The sequence below is a fragment of the Mytilus galloprovincialis genome, chromosome 5 (assembly GCF_965363235.1).
Source record: "Mytilus galloprovincialis chromosome 5, xbMytGall1.hap1.1, whole genome shotgun sequence".
NCBI lineage: Eukaryota > Metazoa > Mollusca > Bivalvia > Mytilida > Mytilidae > Mytilus > Mytilus galloprovincialis.
This window is the reverse complement of record NC_134842.1, coordinates 15,040,445-15,061,762: the sequence shown is the minus strand read 5'-3', so window position 1 is coordinate 15,061,762 and position 21,318 is coordinate 15,040,445. Positions and strand designations below refer to the sequence as shown.

The following is a 21,318-nucleotide window of genomic DNA, read 5'->3' as shown; positions in this document are numbered from 1 at the left end:
GAAAATATTATTTTTATTTTTAACATACCAATCAATAAAAAGTTTCAAAATGGATTATTTATAGCCAAAACTCTGTCGTTTGAGTTTTCCTAAAACTGACTTAATTTAATTAAAATCATGCCTGCCTAATATATACTGGGTATACTTCTTTTTCTGCTTGTAACTCATTGGAGAAATAGTTCGTCTTCATTAAATCAGGCTTTGTTTACTTTCAATATCATCAAATATCCCCAACATTTCAAAGTGCAAATTCTTAAACATTTTGCTGTTTTTAAGATTATTTTGTTAATTTGATATAATTTAATTGTTTTAAATATTTTTTCTACGATACATAGGTATACATGTTTAACTTGAAGTATTAGGTGCAAATATCCGAGAGGTAAAAAAGGCAAATTGGTTAATATTTATTCTGTCGTCCATCAATGCACATCGACCGATAAATTTAATTTTATTGTTAATTGTCTACCTATACTTAAAGATGTTTGTATATTATTTGATTGTATCATGATATAGTTATTTCACACAATTTATGTATATTGCACATGCACGTGTAGGCTGCATCTAATTCAACAATTTTAAAAACATTCAATTCAGTGTTCATTGTACATTTACCTCTAGGCATGAATTGTGAAACTAAATATTTCGTGGTAAATACGCGTATTAAGTTTTTTCTATAAATATTAACAATGTCGTAGGTTGTATTTTACGAACAAAGAACACGCATTGCATATGATTACTGAAATTTATATGTAGCATTGGTGTGCTAAATTATTAAAATAAGCAGAAAAAGACAAATTAAGATACGCAAAAGATACCAACGGGACCCTAAAACTCAAACTAAAAAAGTTACAGACCAAATTACAAATAACAGTACACAAAACACAAAACACAATATAGAAAACGTAAGACTGAGCATCACGAACCCAAGCAAACACCGGGTTGACAGCAGATGCGTCGAAAGATATGAAGATTCTGCATCATATGTGGTACCTGCATTGTGGATTATATCAGTTAAAAGCCGTGGATAAGTCTAATTCTGTAAATCACATTCTGGAAATAGAAGACGGACTGTAGTTGGAACATATCTTAATTAGCGAAAACATATTTGCTGTTACAAATTATTTGAAATCAATTAGGAATGTATCTCCCTCAGGCAAAGCTCTGATTCCTTACAAGGCTTTGGCATACTTTTTGGTCCTTTTCGGTTCAAAGCTCTTCTCCCTTTTAATAAGCTTTGGAATTTCAAATACTTTGGAATATAGCATCACTGAAGAGACATTGATTGTAGAAATGCGCACCTGGTGCAGAAAAAAATGTGCAGTTTATGTCAGTATATATCCCATAACGCAATGTAACGGCCAACCAAATTTAATGAGCTTAATTTCTCAAGCATTCATTACTTTAATACCGGGTTTGGAATATGGATATTGTGTTATCATGTAACTTTTAATCCCACATTTGGTAACGTAAGGTTATTGAAGCAAGCTTAAGTTAAAAGGCACAGTTTTACAAGTTAATTTTTGATTGAATGAAATATAAAGGAATTAGCATGGAATTATATTAACAGTGCCTTCTACCTTGACAAGTGAAAATCAAATGATGCATTGTGACATGTTTGCTCTGTGTAATCTCATTACTGATGGTGCACAGCAGACGTATCCAGTCACGCGTCGCCTATGGTTTAAACAATTTTCTGTAGTTTGGTTTTAATTTATATTTTGAATAATATTGGGATGAGATTTGATCATCGATCTACTGTTGCGTCTAATGTAGTAAAAACTGTTGGTTTGATTGTATCCATGGCAGTCGTTTACTTTATATTCGAGTTATAAATCTTTCTATAAATCATAAGATTCTTAATATCCAATAGCCACGGTGTCGACGTAGAGCATATAAATGAAATACATTTTTTTAAATACATGTTGACTTCTGAAGCTCATTTTTTTTATTAAGGGTCATCAGGACTGTTCAGACCAAAACAATAAAAAGTAACGAATGAATATATATATATATATCTAGCGGGACGGCTGCAGTGCAGGCGATTTGGTGTCACGATATCACAGTAGCATGGGTTCATATCCCGGCGAGGGAAGAACCAAAAATTTGCGAAAGCAAATTTACAGATCTAACATTGTTGGGTTGATGTTTAGACGAATGTATATACATTATGTACACAGCCATGTATCACCATCATTGATGGCGATCCGATGGATACATCTGGTGTAGGGTTGTCACTGACTCAGACGTACTTTTAAATATAATTATTTTCTGTGACTGTATCTTACATTAATTTGTAGGATCCTTGACTATAGATAATTTAGCTGATCTGTAACAATAACATCTTCATGCCTTATATATCATGTACTGCAGTACGCCGCTAGATTAAAACTGACGTGGAAAGGTAACACACGGCCAGCGAAAGCTCTATTTTTAAGAGCCAAGATGGTCGTGTGGTCTAGCGGGACGGCTGCAGTGCAGGCGACTTGGTGTCACGATATCACAGTAGCATGGGTTCGAATCCCGGCGAGGGAAGAACCAAAAATGCAGCGAGAAAATCCCATAGCCGGAGCTTGGCCTCAACTAGTCTGCTAAATAAAATTGTGTACTAATTCAGTGAACATATACGTCATACTAAACTCCAGAGTAGATATTTATCACTCGTCCCTAATAACAACAAAAAACAATAAGTACAGAACAAAGAGTATGCGAGTAACTGTCAGTTATATGCGTTTCCCTCGGTTTTAGTTTGTTACCCCGATTTTGTTTTTTGTCCATTGATTTATGAATTTTGAACAGCGGTATACTACTGTTGCCTTTATATAGAATCATATTCAAAACAGTGTGGTCCTGGCCATTTATTGACGACCTAAATTATCCCATTGACTGGGACAGATTAGGTGAACGTTTGTCTGTAAGGAACATTGCTCACTTCTTACTTATTATAGAATTTAAACTGTGGGGTCACCAAAGGTTCTTAACGCCTTTAATAATAAAATAATTCGAAAAAAAATTCAGGAATAACCTTTATGTTTTGATTTATATTATTGATATAAATCAACACATCGTATTATTCCGGATTCGTTTTTCGAATTGCTTTTTTATTTAGGTGTTGAGAACCTTTGGTGACCCCACAGATTCAGTGTCATTAACAGTACATAGTGAGCAGTGATTGTTACCGACAAACGTTCACCTAATCTGTCCCAGTCAATGGGATAATTTAGGTCGTCAATCAATGGCCAGGACCACACTGTTTTGAATATGATTCTATTAAATTGTTCACAGCCAATAACAACTGATAAAAAATCTTGTTTCGTAGACAAAATATCAACCAGAACACATTCAACATCCTATATATTTAAAGACGTCATTAACACAACTTTGTGGAATGACATAGTTTGTTTTTTCATTTATTTGTACTTAAACATTCCATTAAACCAGAAAACGAACGAAAAACTTTCCTATAAAGTTCAAATTTTATAACAATGATAAAATAATGGTTTTATGCTGCAAACATATACCTCGTCGGGATTGGTCTCTCTTTTAACTACTATTGGTTTAAACTTAGTCAGAATGTTATCTATACATCCTATTAATTTTAAACCTTGCAAATTTTCACTTTAACCTTAAACAATAAAACAGTCATTTACATCTATTCTTATCATTTCACAAACCAACAAATGCCAAACTTATTGGTTTGCTTTTTAAGTATTTTATAGTCATACCTATCAAAAAAGTCTTACAGCAACATGAACCAAATGAGCGGACCAAAATTGGTACTGAAGGCGAAATGTTATTTTTGTAATCGTTTGTACAAGGGAATATTCCGTTTTAATAATTTAAGATCATTTAAAATAACCTTTGACACAGAAAATTAAATATAGTTGTTATGTTACTCGTATCAAATAGGCTAAAATAATAGACAAATACACCATTGTACGACCTTGTGTTTGACTATGTATTTTAATCTACAGGTATAAAATAATTGAAATTGAAACGTAAGGAAAAAAGACACAAAAGAGGGTAAACAATGTATTTATCTATTTCAATTTTTATCTCATCAGACAAAACTCAAAAAAAGGGGAAAAATGTCATTAGAGGGCACTAACTCCAATTTAAGTCGTAGAGCGATTTTTTCTTTCTTCGATATGATGGTAATTGTAGATCATTTCACCTTATTAAGGTTGCTGTCTATATGTTATAATTTTTAACATAAAAGGCAAATACAAATACTGTATGAAAAACAGTTATCAATACCTTTGATAAGGAGTCGACTGACAATTTTGAATAATGTTTGACTAATTTATAGAACTTATCATGCTGGTCAACTTTGCATTTTGTAGTTTTTCTCTATCTTTTATAATTCTAAAGATAAAACCAAACATAAAAAAAGAAGAAATTGAAATAAATTGGGAATATTTCTTATATAAAAAGGCAATTATTCCTATAAAAAGACAGTCTGACAGTTTGAAAGGTATGGACAATTGTTAAAACTCAATATGTTGAACAGTTTTGCTTCCGTAAGATTTTTCTATGTTTATAAGTGTTTTTAAAATAAAAGACGAAACTTTTATTCTATCCCTATATAATATTGTTTGCATGCTGGCCAACATGATAGGCAGGCAAGGAAATCGGACGCATTTTCCAAAAAATGGATATCCAAATAATTATAAGTTTGGTTCAATTAAAATCAGTAGATTCAGGGGAGAATTTTTCTGTTATTGCCAATAAACGACGACGGATTATGAGAAAGCTCACTTTGTCCTATGGGACAGGTGAGCTGAAAAGATATGTAAGGGTGAAACAAGTTACTCGATCTGAAACTCACCATTAGTTGTATTCAGCTACATGTACATGAATACCAGCAAAATGCATAACTCACCAACTCTAATAGTTATATAGATGCCGGAATGTATCTTTATAACTTGTCAATGATCAGAGTAAACATTGGCTTTCTTCATATTTGAAGGTCGTACGTTGACCTATAGTTGTTAAATTCTGTGTCATTGTTCTCTTGTGAAGAGTTGTCTCATTGGCAATCAAATCTTCTTTTTTATATGAAAAGTAAACATGACAGTTAAACAACACCAACCTTTAAAGATACTTTCTTTTTATTGCCAAACTATGGGACTACGAATTTATAGGGATCTTATATGCAAAATTGCAAATTGATATAAGCAATGATAACAATAGCAAAACATAATTTTAATGTATGATATAGTTTTATTTTGAATTTTATATTTGTTAGAGATACATAAAGTACCGATACTTTCTCCCGGCCTCGTTAATGTTAGTATATAACATATCAGGTGTAAAATTAGTACTTGATAGTGCACACTGAAAATTAATATTAATTCAATACATTTTAACAATATGCATGTACAAAATGTTGAATGTTGTTTAACGTCAATTGTTTCTGATACAGTTTTTAAAGACAGTTTGCATTTTAACTATCGTAATTCATTTTTGTTAATATCAACAAACTAAATGACATGTACACGACACAACGAGCGCGATTCTTTAAAGTTTCAAGGTCATGCAGATTATCCAAATAGCAAACTTTATAGATGCAAACTCTGAAATGAAAGATATTCATGTATGTCGATAATCATGATAATGACAGGTACATTAAAAGTGTATATTATAATGGCTGATTTGAATAAAGAACTGTGTAGATGTTCAGCATGCAATCAATAAAATGTTAATGTAGAAATACAAGTATAGCATTATTATAATATCGTGTACAATGTTTCAAATTTTGTATCATTTTTCTATGTGGAATCAATAAAACAAAAGTATAAAAAAAAATATGAAATCGTTTTCTTTAAAACATTAATATTAGAAGATATGAAAATGAGATAAAAACTAGATATGTCAAAGCGAAATGAATGGCCCCGTCTCAAAAAGTTGAAAAATCTGCATGTCTATAACACATGTGTACACAAATATGATAGTAGTCTCACATAACAAACATCAGCTCAAAATCTGGGGGCGTATAGAAAAAAAAGTCCGTATAATTGTGATTTTCAACAGTTTTCAAAGTTGTAAACCCTTAATTTTGGCAAATATGAGTGGAGCGGAACGAAACTCAAACTTGATCTGTAACTCATCATAGTTAAGTCACATACCACAAATCAGCCCAATATCTAAAAACATTTAGAAAAAAGGTCCTTATAACTATGATTTTTTTTAAAATATCAAAGTCCAAAGCCCGCAATTACAGTAAAAATAAGCCGAGCGGATCGAAACTTAAACATGATTTATAACTCATCATGAATAACTCACATACCAAAAATCAGCCTAATATCTTAAATGATCTGAAAGTGTTAAGAAAAAGTCTGTATAACTGTCATTTTCAACAAATCAAAGTGCAAAGCCCGTAATTTCGCCAAAAATTAGTGGAGCGGAACGAAACTTAAACTTGACCTGTAACTCTTCATGGTTAACTCACATACCAAAAAATCCAGGCCAATATCTGAAGGTGTTAAGAAAAAAAACTCCGTATAATGGTTTGTTGCGAAATGACGGAATGATAGAATGACGGAATTATGGAATTACGGAATTACGGAAATACGGAATTACGGACAAGGGTAAAACTATATAGCACCGACAACTTCGCTGGGGGCCACAAAAACACTTATTCGATGAGGCCCTTACCGGCGTCCGTAAGAAGCAACACTTTACTCTTTTAAGTTCGAAACAACCCATTCCCTTCCAGTTGTTCAACTTTTTTTCATGAAGCCAAATACCACACGAATGTTCTTTGTTATACACCCTTGTTACTTCTTTTCATCCTAGTAGATTTGTATTGATTGCCTGCTCAGGTCTTATAATCAAAACACGCCTAAACCATGTACACGCCTACACTGTTATGTGTGTGTGTCACGTATTAGGTTCTTGTATTTTCTGTGTTGTCGCGGTCTTGAAGTGTCGAATGGATTTCGTCAGTACTAGATTGTACAATGTAAACTTTTTTAAGTGACAATCAATAGTTGTCGGATTGAATGTATACTATAATACATTTACAATACATCAATTAAACAACTGACAAATCGTATCATATAAACAAAAATAGATATGTGGTCGGCGTCAATTACAAGCCAATGAAACACAGCAAGTAAAGCATCTTTTGATAAAACTCAACACCAACGGTTGTGACAAACAAAAGACAGCCATCTTCTTTTCCTCGAATATGATATACAGAATTAAATAATCACCGGGTTTATACGGATGTGAGCAACACGACGGGTATCATATGTGGAGCAGGTTCTGTTTAACCTTCCGGAGCACCCGAGTTTATCCTGTTTTTTACACACATTTAGGTATACACCAAACGGTACAATCAAGACAATTTTACAAGAAATAAAACTGTAGAAAAGGTAAGTTTTTCATACCAATATTGTTTCCAGCATTGGTGGAACCTGAAACAAAAGTTATCCAATTGTATAAAACAGATAAAAACAAATAAATCATTTTACTTCAAAGAAAAGGCAAAAGAATGCCGTAATTGTTATACATTATATATATAACAGATATAACAGTAATGAATTTTTGTCCGTATTCATTTCAAGGGGTCCTATTGGTAAAATTAACGTTGTCCCTTTATACAGATTCACGGATGCCAACTAGTCTGTTGACCTTTATGGAATATATGTGACCACTAATGAATTTCAAATATCTTAACAGTAATTCCGTCTTCTTTCACTTCGATTCTGACATCTCTAAAGGGGATTTATAAGCGGATGTATACTGGCTTAGAAGAGTGTCATGTTAGGAACATGAATGTGATGTCTATCAGTTTTTAATTGTTTTTTTTTTTGTAGTACGTGTATTTCGTCTCTTCGATGTGTTTCGTTCGACTAATGAGTTTTGAATGTCCCCTGTGTATCTTTCGAATTGTTTTTAAAAACATAAAAAATCATACCTTTTCGAACTAAAAACTCTTCATATGGTATGAAATTGTTATTACATTGGTCAGAATCTCCTGCATAGCATCTAAGAAGAGTGTGGCTGTCCTTGTTTGAAACTACATATGTGATGTTTGATGTCTGGATATACTGGCAACCAAACAGATACGGTATCCCATTGCTGATATCTTCTTGGATGTCATACAGTTTTGAAAAAACCTCCGTTGAACGTTTGATACACCAGTGGATGTTCGTTGGTGGATCTCCTACACTCCCAGTACACAGAAGGACGAGTTTGGAATGTACATTGAATGGCAAAGTATCATTCTGACCACTAACCAACTCTAGTGGTTCTATTCTATCAGGCACAACTGGAAAAAAGAGAACATTAAAAAAAGGAAAAAGATGCGGTATGATGATTGTAAATTAGACATCTACATTTAAATGTAATAAAAGTTAACACATGTAATGAATCTTATTGCCTTAAATGAGAAAAGCCGATACCGCATAGAACTATAAAAGCCCAATCATAACAAATGTAAAACAATACAAACGTATGTACCGATTATAGATTGTAGGACCGTGAATTTACATAGTATCATGTGTATACTAGTAACAATTATATGTGTTGGATTTTAGTTCACCCAAAATTACTCGGAATGATAACACATTTTTGGTCGATATAACACTAGTTTATGACGTCTATAGATCATATAGATGTAAGACAAATAGGCAATCCGGGATAAAAGAGTTTTAAGTGTTGTTTTTTAGTGGTACAATGTCCTTTTGTAAACTTAAAAGATTTCTAACTTACATTAAACATTGATTCATAACATTTCTACTACAAACGTACCTTTTACCTCCAACTGCGCCTGTTTTGTTATATTTGATCCATCTGAAAGTTCTAAAATCCCTCTATATATGCCAGTGTCTGCACAGTTAACATTGTCTTTGGATATATGGATATCTGTAACATTGGCACATACCCCATTCCATATTTCGGAACACGATCTTTGTTGCATTTTACTATCTTTCCATATGGTAGTGTTGAAATCTGTATAAAGTATGTCAATAAAAGATGCTGTGTTGTTTCTTTGAACAATTAATTTGTTGACTGAAACTGCTGTTGATGTTTGAACGGATCGGAACTGGACGTACAGATAATCTTTACCATACGTTATATTTTTGGAAAAAAATATTTGCAAATTGCAGTCCCCTAAAAAAATAGCTTCAATTAACACATGACATCAGTAGCATATCTGTGTTCTCACTATTCTGTAATCTGAATAATGCACAGCTAAGGTGTGTATTAACTACCTCAGATATACTGCATTTGGGGCGTTTCCTGGATTTTGAGATGGGTGTCATTCTATAAAATTAAAATGGATATCAACAATTGTAGTGAGATTAGAAACGTTAAAAACGTAACGTTGTCCAATCCAAGGGTGAACGACCTACCTGCACTTCAATATAATCGATGTAGTAGGATAGAATGATATAAAAATGAATGAAAATTGTATATACATGTAACTGTACTCAAATATTTATATCATATACATGTATAAGAGGTAGTAATTGTGGATACCTTCATGACGAAATATGGTGATAATTCTTGCCGAATGACGTTAACGGTCATTTTTGGTGCATGACGATAAAATGTACATTTTCTTTTAGACGATTGAAAAAATTCGACTGATTTTGACACAACACGCTATTTGTTTTCCAAAATTGACGCTAACGATAATTATTTGAGACCGCTGACGAATCACAATAAGGATATTTTGATGAATCACGGTAAAATGTTAACCAATTTGACGCTAACGGTGTCCAACAAAATGACCGTTTGACACCTGATGGTGAAGGGCATTACTACCATGACTACCCCGACCTAATTACAAACCAGAATATACTGATTTGTATCACTACAACTTGTAAAAATATCGGAAATTGATGAGACTGTCATTAAAGTGAGAGGGTTAGCGCTATAGAACCAGGTTTAATCCACCATTTTCTACATTTGAAAATGCCTGTACCAAGTCAGGAATATGACAGTTTTTGTCCATTCGTTTTTGATGCGTTTTGTTATTTGATTTTGCCATGTGATTATGGACTTTCCCAATTGATCTTCCTCTAAGTTCAGTATTTTTGTGATTTTACTTTTTAATAGTTATTTCGATGAGATTGAATTCCCTGTCATTTATTTATCATCCGCGCACGAACTTTTCTCAGAATATAAAAATACATTAACCTCACTTTCAGGTTTAGAGATGTGTTTTTTCCCTGGAACAAGTGCTTTTGACCATCCACAAGATCTTGCGTTCATTCGATGTTTCAGTACTTAAGTACTTTGATTTATGTTTGTTAGCTTCCAAACAGTGACCAATGAGCGGAAATTTAATTTTTATTAGACAAGGAAACGAGCTACGTTGTTGCATGTAGTAATGTTACAGTAAGTCACATTTATATTGAATGGTCGACCCTTAAAGTCAATAACAGTTCTAAACGCATGCATTTTTATAGTGTATCATTTTGATATGTCACAATTAAGAACCTCGTAATAGTTCTTGATCATTTTGTCTTTTTTTTTAATATAAGAAGAGGGAATTTTACATTAAATGAATTCCTTTAGCAATTTATCTCGACACTATTGTGTATTCTTCACTATTTCGTATTGTATGTTGAAGTCTACAACTGATATCGCATTTTATTTGTGCTTTTGTTATATTTAAGAACTTTTTATTATTATATCGTTTGTGTTAGAAAAACAGAAAAAAATCTAATTTGTCTTTGTCTTTCAATCTGAGTGTGTTCAAAATAGTTACTTACCTTGTCCATTTTGTCCATATAAAACAATCCACATGAATGCAAAACAACAGTTCATATTTTTCGCCATGATTCTTTGTAACCTTTATTCTCTTAAACATAGAATACACCTAAGTTTGTAATAATCATGTCATATTCAGACAATGGTATTTAACAAACTTTGATCGATCATTTGCTTATTTATAGAGCTGACAGCATTAATGTTTTGCGTTTTAAACTTATGACAATATCTATATATATATATATATATATATATATATATATATATATATATATATATATATATATATATAGATATTGTCATAAGTTTAAAACGCAAAACATTAATATATATATATTAAATAACAATTAAAACGAAAATTTCGGTGACATTATTATTATAACAATCAATAAATTGGTCAACCATAATTAGAAATGATGAAATAGAAAAACCAAGGAAATACTTTCGAAATCAATTCTACTTATGCCATTATGTTAAACATAAAACACATAACAATTAAACAAAAATGTGTTACAACTGCAGGTAAAAAGTGTAAAGAAAAAAAGGAACAAATAATTAGATATACATGTACACAAAAAAAATTCAAAGTAAACAAGTCATTCAATGCATTTGTAAAAACATGTACATGTATATGTTTTCTCTCAGTGCGTCGAACAGTTAATATGTTTCTAAAATATTATACAATTATAGCCTTTGTTTGAGGTCAATACTATACAAATTCAGCTTTCGTATGAGGTCGATACAAATATATATTGACCTGAAAGAAGTATATTGACTGAGGACGAAGTCCGAGATCGATATACTTCTTTGGGTCGATATATCCTGAATTGACCTGATGCAAAGGCTATATTTGTTATATTATTAATTTCCAACCATATGTGTATCAAAAACGTCATTTGATTTTGTAGGAATTTTAAAGATATCATATTGTCTCCTTGACAATAACAAAATATTAGTTGTCATTTCATTTACTTTTTTTTGTTTGTTTGACATCTTATGTATTTGACATTTTTTTGCGTCAAATAATCGATCACAGCTATCGTTGGTTTCAATTCGTTTAACAATATCCTGAAATTCAATACATGACGTCGCAAAGTATATCGGATTTTATATATTCTAAAATTAACCGTGCAATATGCTTTTTGCTATCCGCCGTTTCTCTCTACCTTCAAAAATGAAGTTTAACATGTGACTATCCCTAAACGAATCAAATTTATCAAAATATACAAATTAATAATATAAGGACATATTGCCCAAAAAGATTTATATTGACTGAGGACGATGTCCGAGGTCAATATACTTCTTTGAGTCAATATATCATGTATTGACCTAAAAGAAGTATATTGGGTGAGGACGAAGTCCGAGGTTGATCGTCATTTGATATTGTTATAATTTTAAAGATATTATCTATTGTATCCTAGACAATAACAACATATTAATTGTTATTTCATTTACTACCATATTCCACAACGATGACTGATGCAAAATAGAAACAGTGAGCTTTATAATATGAGAAAGTTCAATATAATTTCTTCAATAATGGACAATTTGCTATCTAAGATTCTGGGACATTATCTGTACTTTTCAAAAGCCGAAACACATAATGTACAAGAGGGTTTGAATGAGGGTCCTCCAATTCCGTCTTCAATTCCGTGTTCTTTATTTTTCTGGCATTTTTCTCTATTCTTTATAAACTTTGTCAAACTAAAAAACTATCGGCCTAGTTTATGTACAAGAAATGATTGATTGATTGTTGGTGTTTTAGCACCACCTTTAAACATCGAATTCCAATTCTCCAAATCATTTAACAAAAAGCCTAAATATAAAAAAAAATAATAATTTTAAAGTTAATCATGTTAATACTTATCAATCTTTAACTACATAAAAACGTATTTTCTACTGTCTTTGCCTACAAGAAAGTTTCCTAGGAGCCGTGGATTGCGGAATTTCGTCCGCATATTTCCAAAATGTTGACGTAAATTGATGACGTCATGTGTTAAAGCAGTTATTGGCCAATCAAATCGAAATACAATATTTAATATGAAATGTCTATCCTGGTATCTATAATAATTTTAATTACTACGACTGGGTTGATGCCACAGGTAAAATCATGTAAATAAACTCATAAAATCATAGATACCAGGATTAAAGTTTGTATTTACGCCAGACGTGCGTTTCGTCTACAAAAGACTCGAATCCAAAAATTTAAAAAGCCCAAATATAGAACGAGGTCGAAGAGCATTGAGGACGAAAATTCCTAAATATTTTGCCAAATACAGTTAACTAAAGGTAATTTATTCCTGACGTAGAAAAGTCTTAGTATTTCAAAAATTCAATAGTTGTGTTAACAGTTAATTTATAATTATGAACATATCAATGATAACTCAAGTCTACACAGAAGTGCTGACTACTGGGCTGGTGATACCCTCGGGGAAATAAATCTCAACCAGCAGTTGCATCAACCCAGTCGTAGTAATTAAAATTATTATAGATACCAGGATAGACATTTCATATTTACGCCAGACGCTCGTTTCGTCTTCATAAGACTCGAATCCAAAAAAGTTAAAAAGGCCAAATAGAGAACGAGGTCGAAGAGCATTGAGGACGAAAATTCCTAAATATTTTTCCAAATACAGCTAAGGTAATTTATTCCTGAGGTAGAAAAGTCTTAGTATTTCAAAACTTCTATAGTTTTGTTAACTGTTAATTTGTTAATATGACCATATCAATGATAACTCAGACATGCTGACTACTGAATTGGCTCTAATAACAGTGACATTGATCAGCACAAGTTAAAAAGTATTAACATAAAAACCAAACTTTAAGGTAAATTCAAAAAGGAGAATAGTCCATCAAACCTGACTAAACTCTACTTAATCAATGCAAACAACGGATATTGATCTGTGTTATCTGTAAAACGGATGCTCACAAACGTCAAAATTTAAAACCAATGTATTATGTTTCCGATGCGTTTTCTTGATTCACCTTCATCTGGAACGCCCAAGACACAAATTTGTCTTTTGTATCTTATCATGCAAAACGGTACATCAGTAAACGGAAACTAAAAATGATTGTAAATTCAATTTGAGCTTGACAATGCCTTATCACTTTCTACCTATGTAAATTTGAAACACGGAAAGTGTATCAATTGCTTCATGTCTATAGCTGGACGTATTCTCAAACGAAAGATATAAAAACCAAAACTGTGAAAGGTATGCATTTTCTCCTTTTTTCCTTTCTTTTTAAGTAAATATAGTTGCTTTTGTTATCAGCAATATATGACGGTTAATACAAATAGTAATTTCGGTTTAAAAATAAACGAAAAAGCAAGCAGATATAGAATAAAACAAAAAAACAACGGACTGGTGGTCTAAATTACATGCGAGAAATAAAGAAATTATCTACATAAGAAAGACACCGGTATTCGTTTGGTTAAAATATTTTTTTTATAGAGGAGCGAAAGATACCAGAGGAACATTCAAACTGATAGATCGAAAATAGACTGACAACGGCATGGCTAAAAAAGAAAAAGACAAACAAACAATAGTACGCAAGACACAACATAGAAAACTAAAGACTACGCAACACGAACCCTTCCAAAACATTGGGGTGATCTCAGGTGCTCTGGAAGGGTAAGCAGATCTCCACATGTGGCATCCGTAACCTAATTCGGTAAGTCAAATTCGTGGAAAGGGAACAGGATTATAGTTACATATCCGATATCATCTGTGAAACGGATATTCCGTAACGGTCAACCAAGTCGTTATAAGAAACGAAATAGGTAATTGAAGAACATTAATTGCTTTTAACATTGAAGTTTTTCTTTGACATATATATGCGCACTATGCATCATTTGACAACAAGTCTTAAATGATAGTCACAGATGGTCAAGCTCAAGCATTCAGAGGCGCATACAAAAACTAAGATGTAATATGAGTACTAGAGTTTCTAACCCTTTCAAGAATCCGGAGGTTGTGGATGCTTTATCCTCTTTGCATGACAAATATGTCGTTGTTCCGGCAGATAACGCCTCCAATTATATTGTCTTCATATGTAAAAAACATTATTTGCAATGTCTCACTACAGAGCTTGGAATTGATAAAACTACTGGTAATCCTACATATTCTTTAACATCATTTACCAAGGATGAAATTTTACAAAATCATAAATCTGTCCTTCTTTCTTTTGGTATCAATATCAAAGAAAACGAAGAAAACTTGCCCTCATTATACTGGATACCTAAATTACACAAAACTCCATATAAAGAACGATACATAGCTGGGTCTTCAAAATGTTCGACTAAACATCTTTCTAAAGTATTGACTACTATTCTTTCTACAGTTAAAGATGGGCTTCAAAAATATTGTGAGGAGATATATTCTACCAGTGGTGTTAACCAGATGTGGATTCTCAAAAATTCGAAAAATCTACTGCTTAACCTTCGATCACAATCTTTGCAATTTTGCAGCAACATAAAAACTTTTGATTTTTCTACGCTATATACTACTATTTCCCATGCTCAGTTGAAAGATCGACTTCACCATCTCATAAAACAGAGCTTTTTCTATAAAAATGGGAATCGTAGATACAAATTTCTTGTTTTGGGATACAATAATTCATATTTTGTTAAAAATCACACTGAATCTTCCAGAAAATATACTGAAGATGATATTATTAAAATGCTGGACTTTTTGATCGACAATATATTTGTTGAGTTTGGAGGATTTATATTTCAACAGACAGTCGGTATTCCAATGGGTACTAATTGTGCACCCCTGCTGGCTGATTTGTTTTTGTATTCGTATGAAGCAGAATTTATTCAGAACCTTCTAAAAGACAAAAAGAAAAAGCACCTTGCGAAATTCTTTAATTTTACTTTCCGATATATTGATGATGTTTTATCATTGAACAACCCATACTTCAGCCAATACTTACATCTCATATATCCCAGTGAACTTGAAATTAAGGATACTACTGATACTAGAAGGACTGCTTCATACCTTGATCTTTTCCTCAATATTGACGTAGATGGACGACTTCACACGAAAATCTATGATAAACGGGACGATTTCAACTTCCCAATTATCAATTTCCCATTTCTCAGCAGTAACATACCCTCTGCCCCTTCGTATGGTGTTTACATATCACAATTGATACGTTATTCACGTGCTTGTTCACACTATACGGACTTCATATACAGGAGTGTGCTCCTTACGCAGAAACTGCTCCAACAAAGTTATGAGGAGGACAGATTAAAATTGACACTCCGTAAATTTTATGGACACCATCACGAATTGGTGGATCCATATGATGTCTCTTTAACCAAACTAGCTAAGGACATTTTTATCACATGGTAGATTGTGGTTTGTCATTATGTCGTCTAATCTTTTAATTACCAAACGTGACTTATTCTCGATTGTGACTGTTTTGCTGAATGTGAATTCGCTTTACTATAAGACGTGTTTCTGTACTTGTTGATCCCAAATTCATGTATTTAGTTTACATGTTTAATGTTATATTTGTAATTCTCATCGGATTTTGTCAAATGTGTTGACGTCTTTTTATTATATTTAGGTGTTACGGATAGAAAAATTAATCACCGCCTTTATTAATTATATTAAATTTTGTACGATTATTTACGTTTGAAGTTGAATTCATAACAAACTGGACATATATATATATATTACAGTTAATTGTTATTAATAAGTATTGCAATATGCATTTTGTTTAAATGAATTATCAGTATTTAGTTCTAATATAATCTTAAATCAATCCTAATTCTATCTCACTTTGATAGTTTTTCATATGTGACGTCATGCTGTTTCTAAATTTCATAAATTCAAATGTGGCATAACGTTTGTGCCTTTTCGCCATCGTATGTGACGTCACATTTTTTTAATTACGTTGACGCCTGGACTAATTCGGGTGTGTCTATTCTGTGTTAAACTTTAATAGCATTATGTATTCGGGTTTAGTTTTCTGTAATTAGTTAATACTTCAGTTTTATTATGTATATCTCTTTCATATTCATTTGTTAAAATTTACTGTTTGCAATAGCATGAATTGTTCTATATAATAAGGATGTTCTTATCCCGGGCATAAAAACAATGCCGTATTTGGCAAAACCTTTTCAACTTTTTATCTTCAGTGCTGTACAACTTTGTACCTTTTTTACTTTCGATCTTTTATATCTGGGCGTTATGTATTCGGGTTTAGTTTTCTGTAATTAGTTAATACTTCAGTTTCTTTATGTATATCTCTTTCATATTCATTTGATAAAATTTACTGTTTGCAATAGCATGAATTGTTCTATATAATAAGAATGTTCTTATCCCGGGCATAAAAACAATGCCGTATTTGGCGAAACCTTTTCAACTTTTGATCTTCAGTGTTGTACAACTTTGTACTTTTTTCACTTTCGATCTTTTATATCTGGGCGTCACTTGTAAGTCTTGTGTGGACAAGGCGCATTTTTGGCGTATTGAATTTTAAACCTGATGCTTTTTGTTATCTATTAATCATGTTTTTCTTTGTCTAATATGTTCTATTAATTTGTATTGTAGTCCTGTAATATTATGTTGTCATTTCAATGTTATATTTAACTTTGCCATTAAAGTGCGAGGTTTGGCATGCCACAAAACCAGGTTCAACCCACCACTTTTATTCCCCTTTAAAAGTGTCCTGTACCAAGTCAGGAAGATGGCCATTGTTATATTATTGTTAGTTTCTGTGTGTGTTGCATTTTAACGTTGAGTCGTTTGTGTTTTCTCTTATTTTTGAGAAATTGAGATAAGACGTGGCACGGTACTTGTCTATCCCAAATTCATGTATTTGGTTTTCATGTTATATTTGTTATTCTCGTGGTGTTTTGTCTGATGCTTGGTCCGTTTCTGTGTGTGTTACGTTTCGGTGTTATGTCGTTGTTCTCCTCTTATATTTAATGCGTTTCCCTCGGTTTTAGTTTGTTACCCCGATTTTGTTTTTTGTCCATGGATTTATGAGTTTTGAACAGCGGTATACTACTGTTGCCTTTATCTTATTTAAAAAAAACAGATTTGCGGGTTATTTATAAAAGATTACTTATAAAAATTAGTTTGATGGAAACACATACTGTCGACTCTGGGGTTGATATCATGACTTAGGGCTGATATGACAAATGTCATGTTATAAACTATATATTTCATGAATCAAATATCGTGGAACATCCCATTTTAGAAAGGAACTTTGAGTTGGAATATTAGTCATTGGTGGCCAACATATTTCATTGATACACCAATCAAGAACACATTAACATTTAAACAATAGGTGAACACTGCTTTGTACAGCTAAATTACAAACTATGCATCTTTTGAAGCGATATTTAACATTCATAGATATTTTGTTTCGTTTACATTTTGGTATCAATATGTTATCTCTTTGTTTCACAGAGAGACAACCTGGTAATTTTAACGAATAAATTCTGTTTGATAGCGGACACATTGAATTCCTAGAAAGACTGAACGTGAATGGAGGAGCAGTACAGAATTAAAGTTTAAGTTTAAAATATATCATTCTTGGCTTAATGATTTATGAGTTTAAAGACTTTTTTATATAGCTCATTCATTTGCGAAACACTGATAATTTTGCCAAATATTAAAGATAATCCTATTCGTGAAAGTACTTTTCTGCAGTTATTGTTTATAACAAAAACCTAGCAAAACGAACCACACTAAAAACACTGATCTTGAAGGGTAAACCAACTCTGATCCACATTTGAAAGCCGTCGTGTTGCTCAGGTTAGTACAAAAGAAGGTGGAGCTATTTGAACACATACATAGCCATTTCTAAAATATATATTTAATAACAATGAACAAACTTGTAATGGCTTCCGTTAAAGTTCCGGAGGCATGGTTTCAACTTGACCACTTTCAACCCTTTGTTGAATAATCTACTCGTGATTAGCAAATATTTATCAAGGAAATCATGATGGGAATGCAAGCTTTGGAGTATCGTAGATGTAATGCATACATTGCCATATGCAGACACTGCTAGAACGTTGCTACATAGAAACCAAATTTATATAGGTAAGTCATGAAATCAGATAGGCTTTCATGTATCTGTTGTATCCAAGTTTGATGGGATGGACACTACAAACCATTAAAGTCTGAAATGGCCTATATCTGTACTCGACTGTACTGATTTTTACTCGACCAGTCTGAATTGGTCTGACTTTTACTTGACATTACTCGACCCCAGTCTGAACCATACTTGACTGTACTGAATCGTACTAGACCCTTATCTTTGCCGTTGAAAATAGTCTGAACTATTACTCGACCAGTCTGAAACAGTCTTAACCCATTCTCTACCTGTACTCGACCTATTTTTCCAGTCTAAACCATACTTAACCAAAGGTCTGAACAATACTCGACCAGTCTGAACCATACTAGACTAAAAAACCTCTACTTTTTTAACTGTTAAAATAAATTTCTTTTTAACTGACATATATAACAACATTTATAAATTTTTAAACCTTATATTAGAAATATATCTATGATTATATTTAGGATAAGAAAAATCATATTATATACAATTTATATCAAAAAGGGATAAAATTAAAGAAATAAATAAAATTGTTTTTCTGATTAGTGTTGAAATATAAAGTATAACCTCTGCTTGGGGGCAAACTCATAAATAAGATCACACCTGGTCAGAGGTATTAAATTCTGAATAACATTGATTCAAAATTGCAACATCCTGTTTAAATTAAATAACAAGGCCTTTCGAATATACATAAGTAAAACATGAATTTAAGAAAATAGGGCTTTCTTTTTACCTGTAAAACACACATGTACTGAGGTAATTAGACCATATTAAAGTGCTTTATGTGTGCCATGTTAATTTGACAAAAATTACTTAAATTAATTGAAATAAAGTGTTACTGTTACTTTGGAATACATTTCCTTTTTTAAAGATGGTTATCAAGGATTGCTATGGAAATTCTAGTATTATGATTATATTAAATTCTTGGTTTAATAAAACAAAACAATTAAGGTCTCATTTTTTAAAATTTATTAAGTTGTTTTATATACTATTTTATATATATATATTAATAAAAAAAACATTCACTGCATTATTAACTAAACTCAACTGACACAATAAATCTATACTAGGCTTAAGTTAATGGTGAAAATAGTCCAGTTATCATAAAATACTTCTGACATATTCATAAAATTTTGAATAATATTGAAAATATTAGTCACAATTCATTTTTTAGATTATTTGATCAGCTTGTTTTTTCATATTTTAAAAGTTGATATATATTAGGGATGACATCAAAAGATCGATGTAGGATAAAAAAAACTTAAATCAAATAGTTTGGGAGGTGGGTGGGTCAACATTGCTGCAAGTTTTGTTAATCTAAAATCGATTTTACATATATCCCTATTGGTCAATCAATTTTTCCCAAATTAAGTTAAGAGGGGGGTGGGGGTGGGGGTCAGTGAAAAAACTATGTGAATTAAGTTTTTTATCCTTCATTGAACTTTTTTGATGTCGTCCCTTATTATGTAAGTGTTGATTAATATTGTGTTGAAGTTATATATTATGATTGATTATTGTGAAATTTTAATTTCAATACTGTATTGAATATATTTTTAATTTCAAGTTGTTGTTCAAATTTCATTTTATTCAAAAATATTTCCTAAATTGATAAAATTCAGTTGATAGATACAAATAATAGGTCTAGGTTGGTTAAGACATGGTCGAGTATGGTTCTGACTCGGTCGAGTATGGTTCAGACTAGGTCGAGTACGGTTCAGACTAGGTCGAGTACAGTTCAGACTAGGTCGAGCATGGTTCAGACTCGTCTAAAATGGTTAAGTACTGGTCAAGTACACATTCAGACTGTTAAGTATGGTTCAGACTATAGTCGAGTATTATCAAGTAAATTTCAGACCAATTCAGACTGGTCGAGTAAAAATCAGTACAGTCGAGTACAGATATAGGCCATTTCAGACTTTTAATGGTTTGTAGTGGGATGCATTTAAAATAGTCACCAATTACAAGTATGAACTATTTAGTAAAAGGATAACATCTATGTAACGGAACGTGATGTTAAAATATAATTCTAGGTTCTTTTCATTCTTTTATTCTCAGAAGCTCCTGTAGGACGTCAGACTTATATACATAAAGGTACAAGTCGGCAAGAAAAGGAAAACAGTTGGTTATCATATGACTGAAACTGAATTGTAAAGTTAAATGTTTTATTGCACATATTTATTTGTTCATGTATAATATATAAGTATAAGTATAACATTCCAAAACATTAGTAGAAAATATAAAGACAATACAAAAAACAATAAAAGAATATGTATATATATAAATATATATAATACAAAAAAAATATAAATATTACCACCATATCTGTTAATTTTTTTATACAATATTATTGAAAGTGTATGCATTATGATTGTTCATGTGTACAATAATGCATTATAGCCAATAAACCTGGTTACAAAATGTATTTCATCATTTTTTTTATGTCTACGATTTAATTTTATATGCATTTTATTTCTTTAACGCAATGTTTCTTAAATAAACTCTTCTGAAACA

At 31.8% G+C, this 21,318-nt stretch overlaps 1 protein-coding gene across 4 annotated transcripts; it reads right to left on the bottom strand.

Annotated features, from left to right (window-relative positions):
* Window positions 1-5,200: 5,200 nt before the first annotated feature.
* Window positions 5,201-10,876, bottom strand: LOC143075237 (uncharacterized). Of its 4 annotated transcripts, none has more exons than XR_012978265.1 (5): window positions 10,731-10,876; window positions 8,758-9,120; window positions 7,922-8,275; window positions 7,392-7,418; window positions 5,201-5,573 (listed from the first exon to the last, which is right to left on the bottom strand). XR_012978265.1 is itself a non-coding variant. In XM_076250594.1 (5 exons), the coding sequence occupies exons 2-5, from the start codon at window positions 8,924-8,926 to the stop codon at window positions 5,518-5,520; spliced, it is 606 nt and encodes a 201-aa protein (XP_076106709.1). In that variant the 5' UTR covers window positions 8,927-9,273; window positions 10,731-10,872; the 3' UTR covers window positions 5,201-5,517. The 4 variants fall into 4 exon arrangements, 2 of the variants coding, with proteins under 2 accessions (XP_076106709.1, XP_076106710.1); XM_076250594.1 differs by having other exon boundaries at window positions 8,758-9,273; window positions 10,731-10,872; XR_012978266.1 differs by lacking the exon at window positions 7,392-7,418.
* Between the last annotated feature and the right edge of the window lie 10,442 nt (window positions 10,877-21,318).

Coding starts and splice junctions, on each gene's coding strand:
- LOC143075237 (XM_076250594.1), bottom strand. CDS start 8,926: ATGCAACAAAGATCGTGTTCCGAAATATGGAATGGGGTATGTGCCAAT. Junction 7,419..7,921: donor AGAGTTTTTAGTTCGAAAAG/GTATGATTTTTT, acceptor CTTTTGTTTCAG/GTTCCACCAATGCTGGAAAC. Junction 5,574..7,391: donor CAATGCTGGAAACAATATTG/GTATGAAAAACT, acceptor CTTTCATTTCAG/AGTTTGCATCTATAAAGTTT.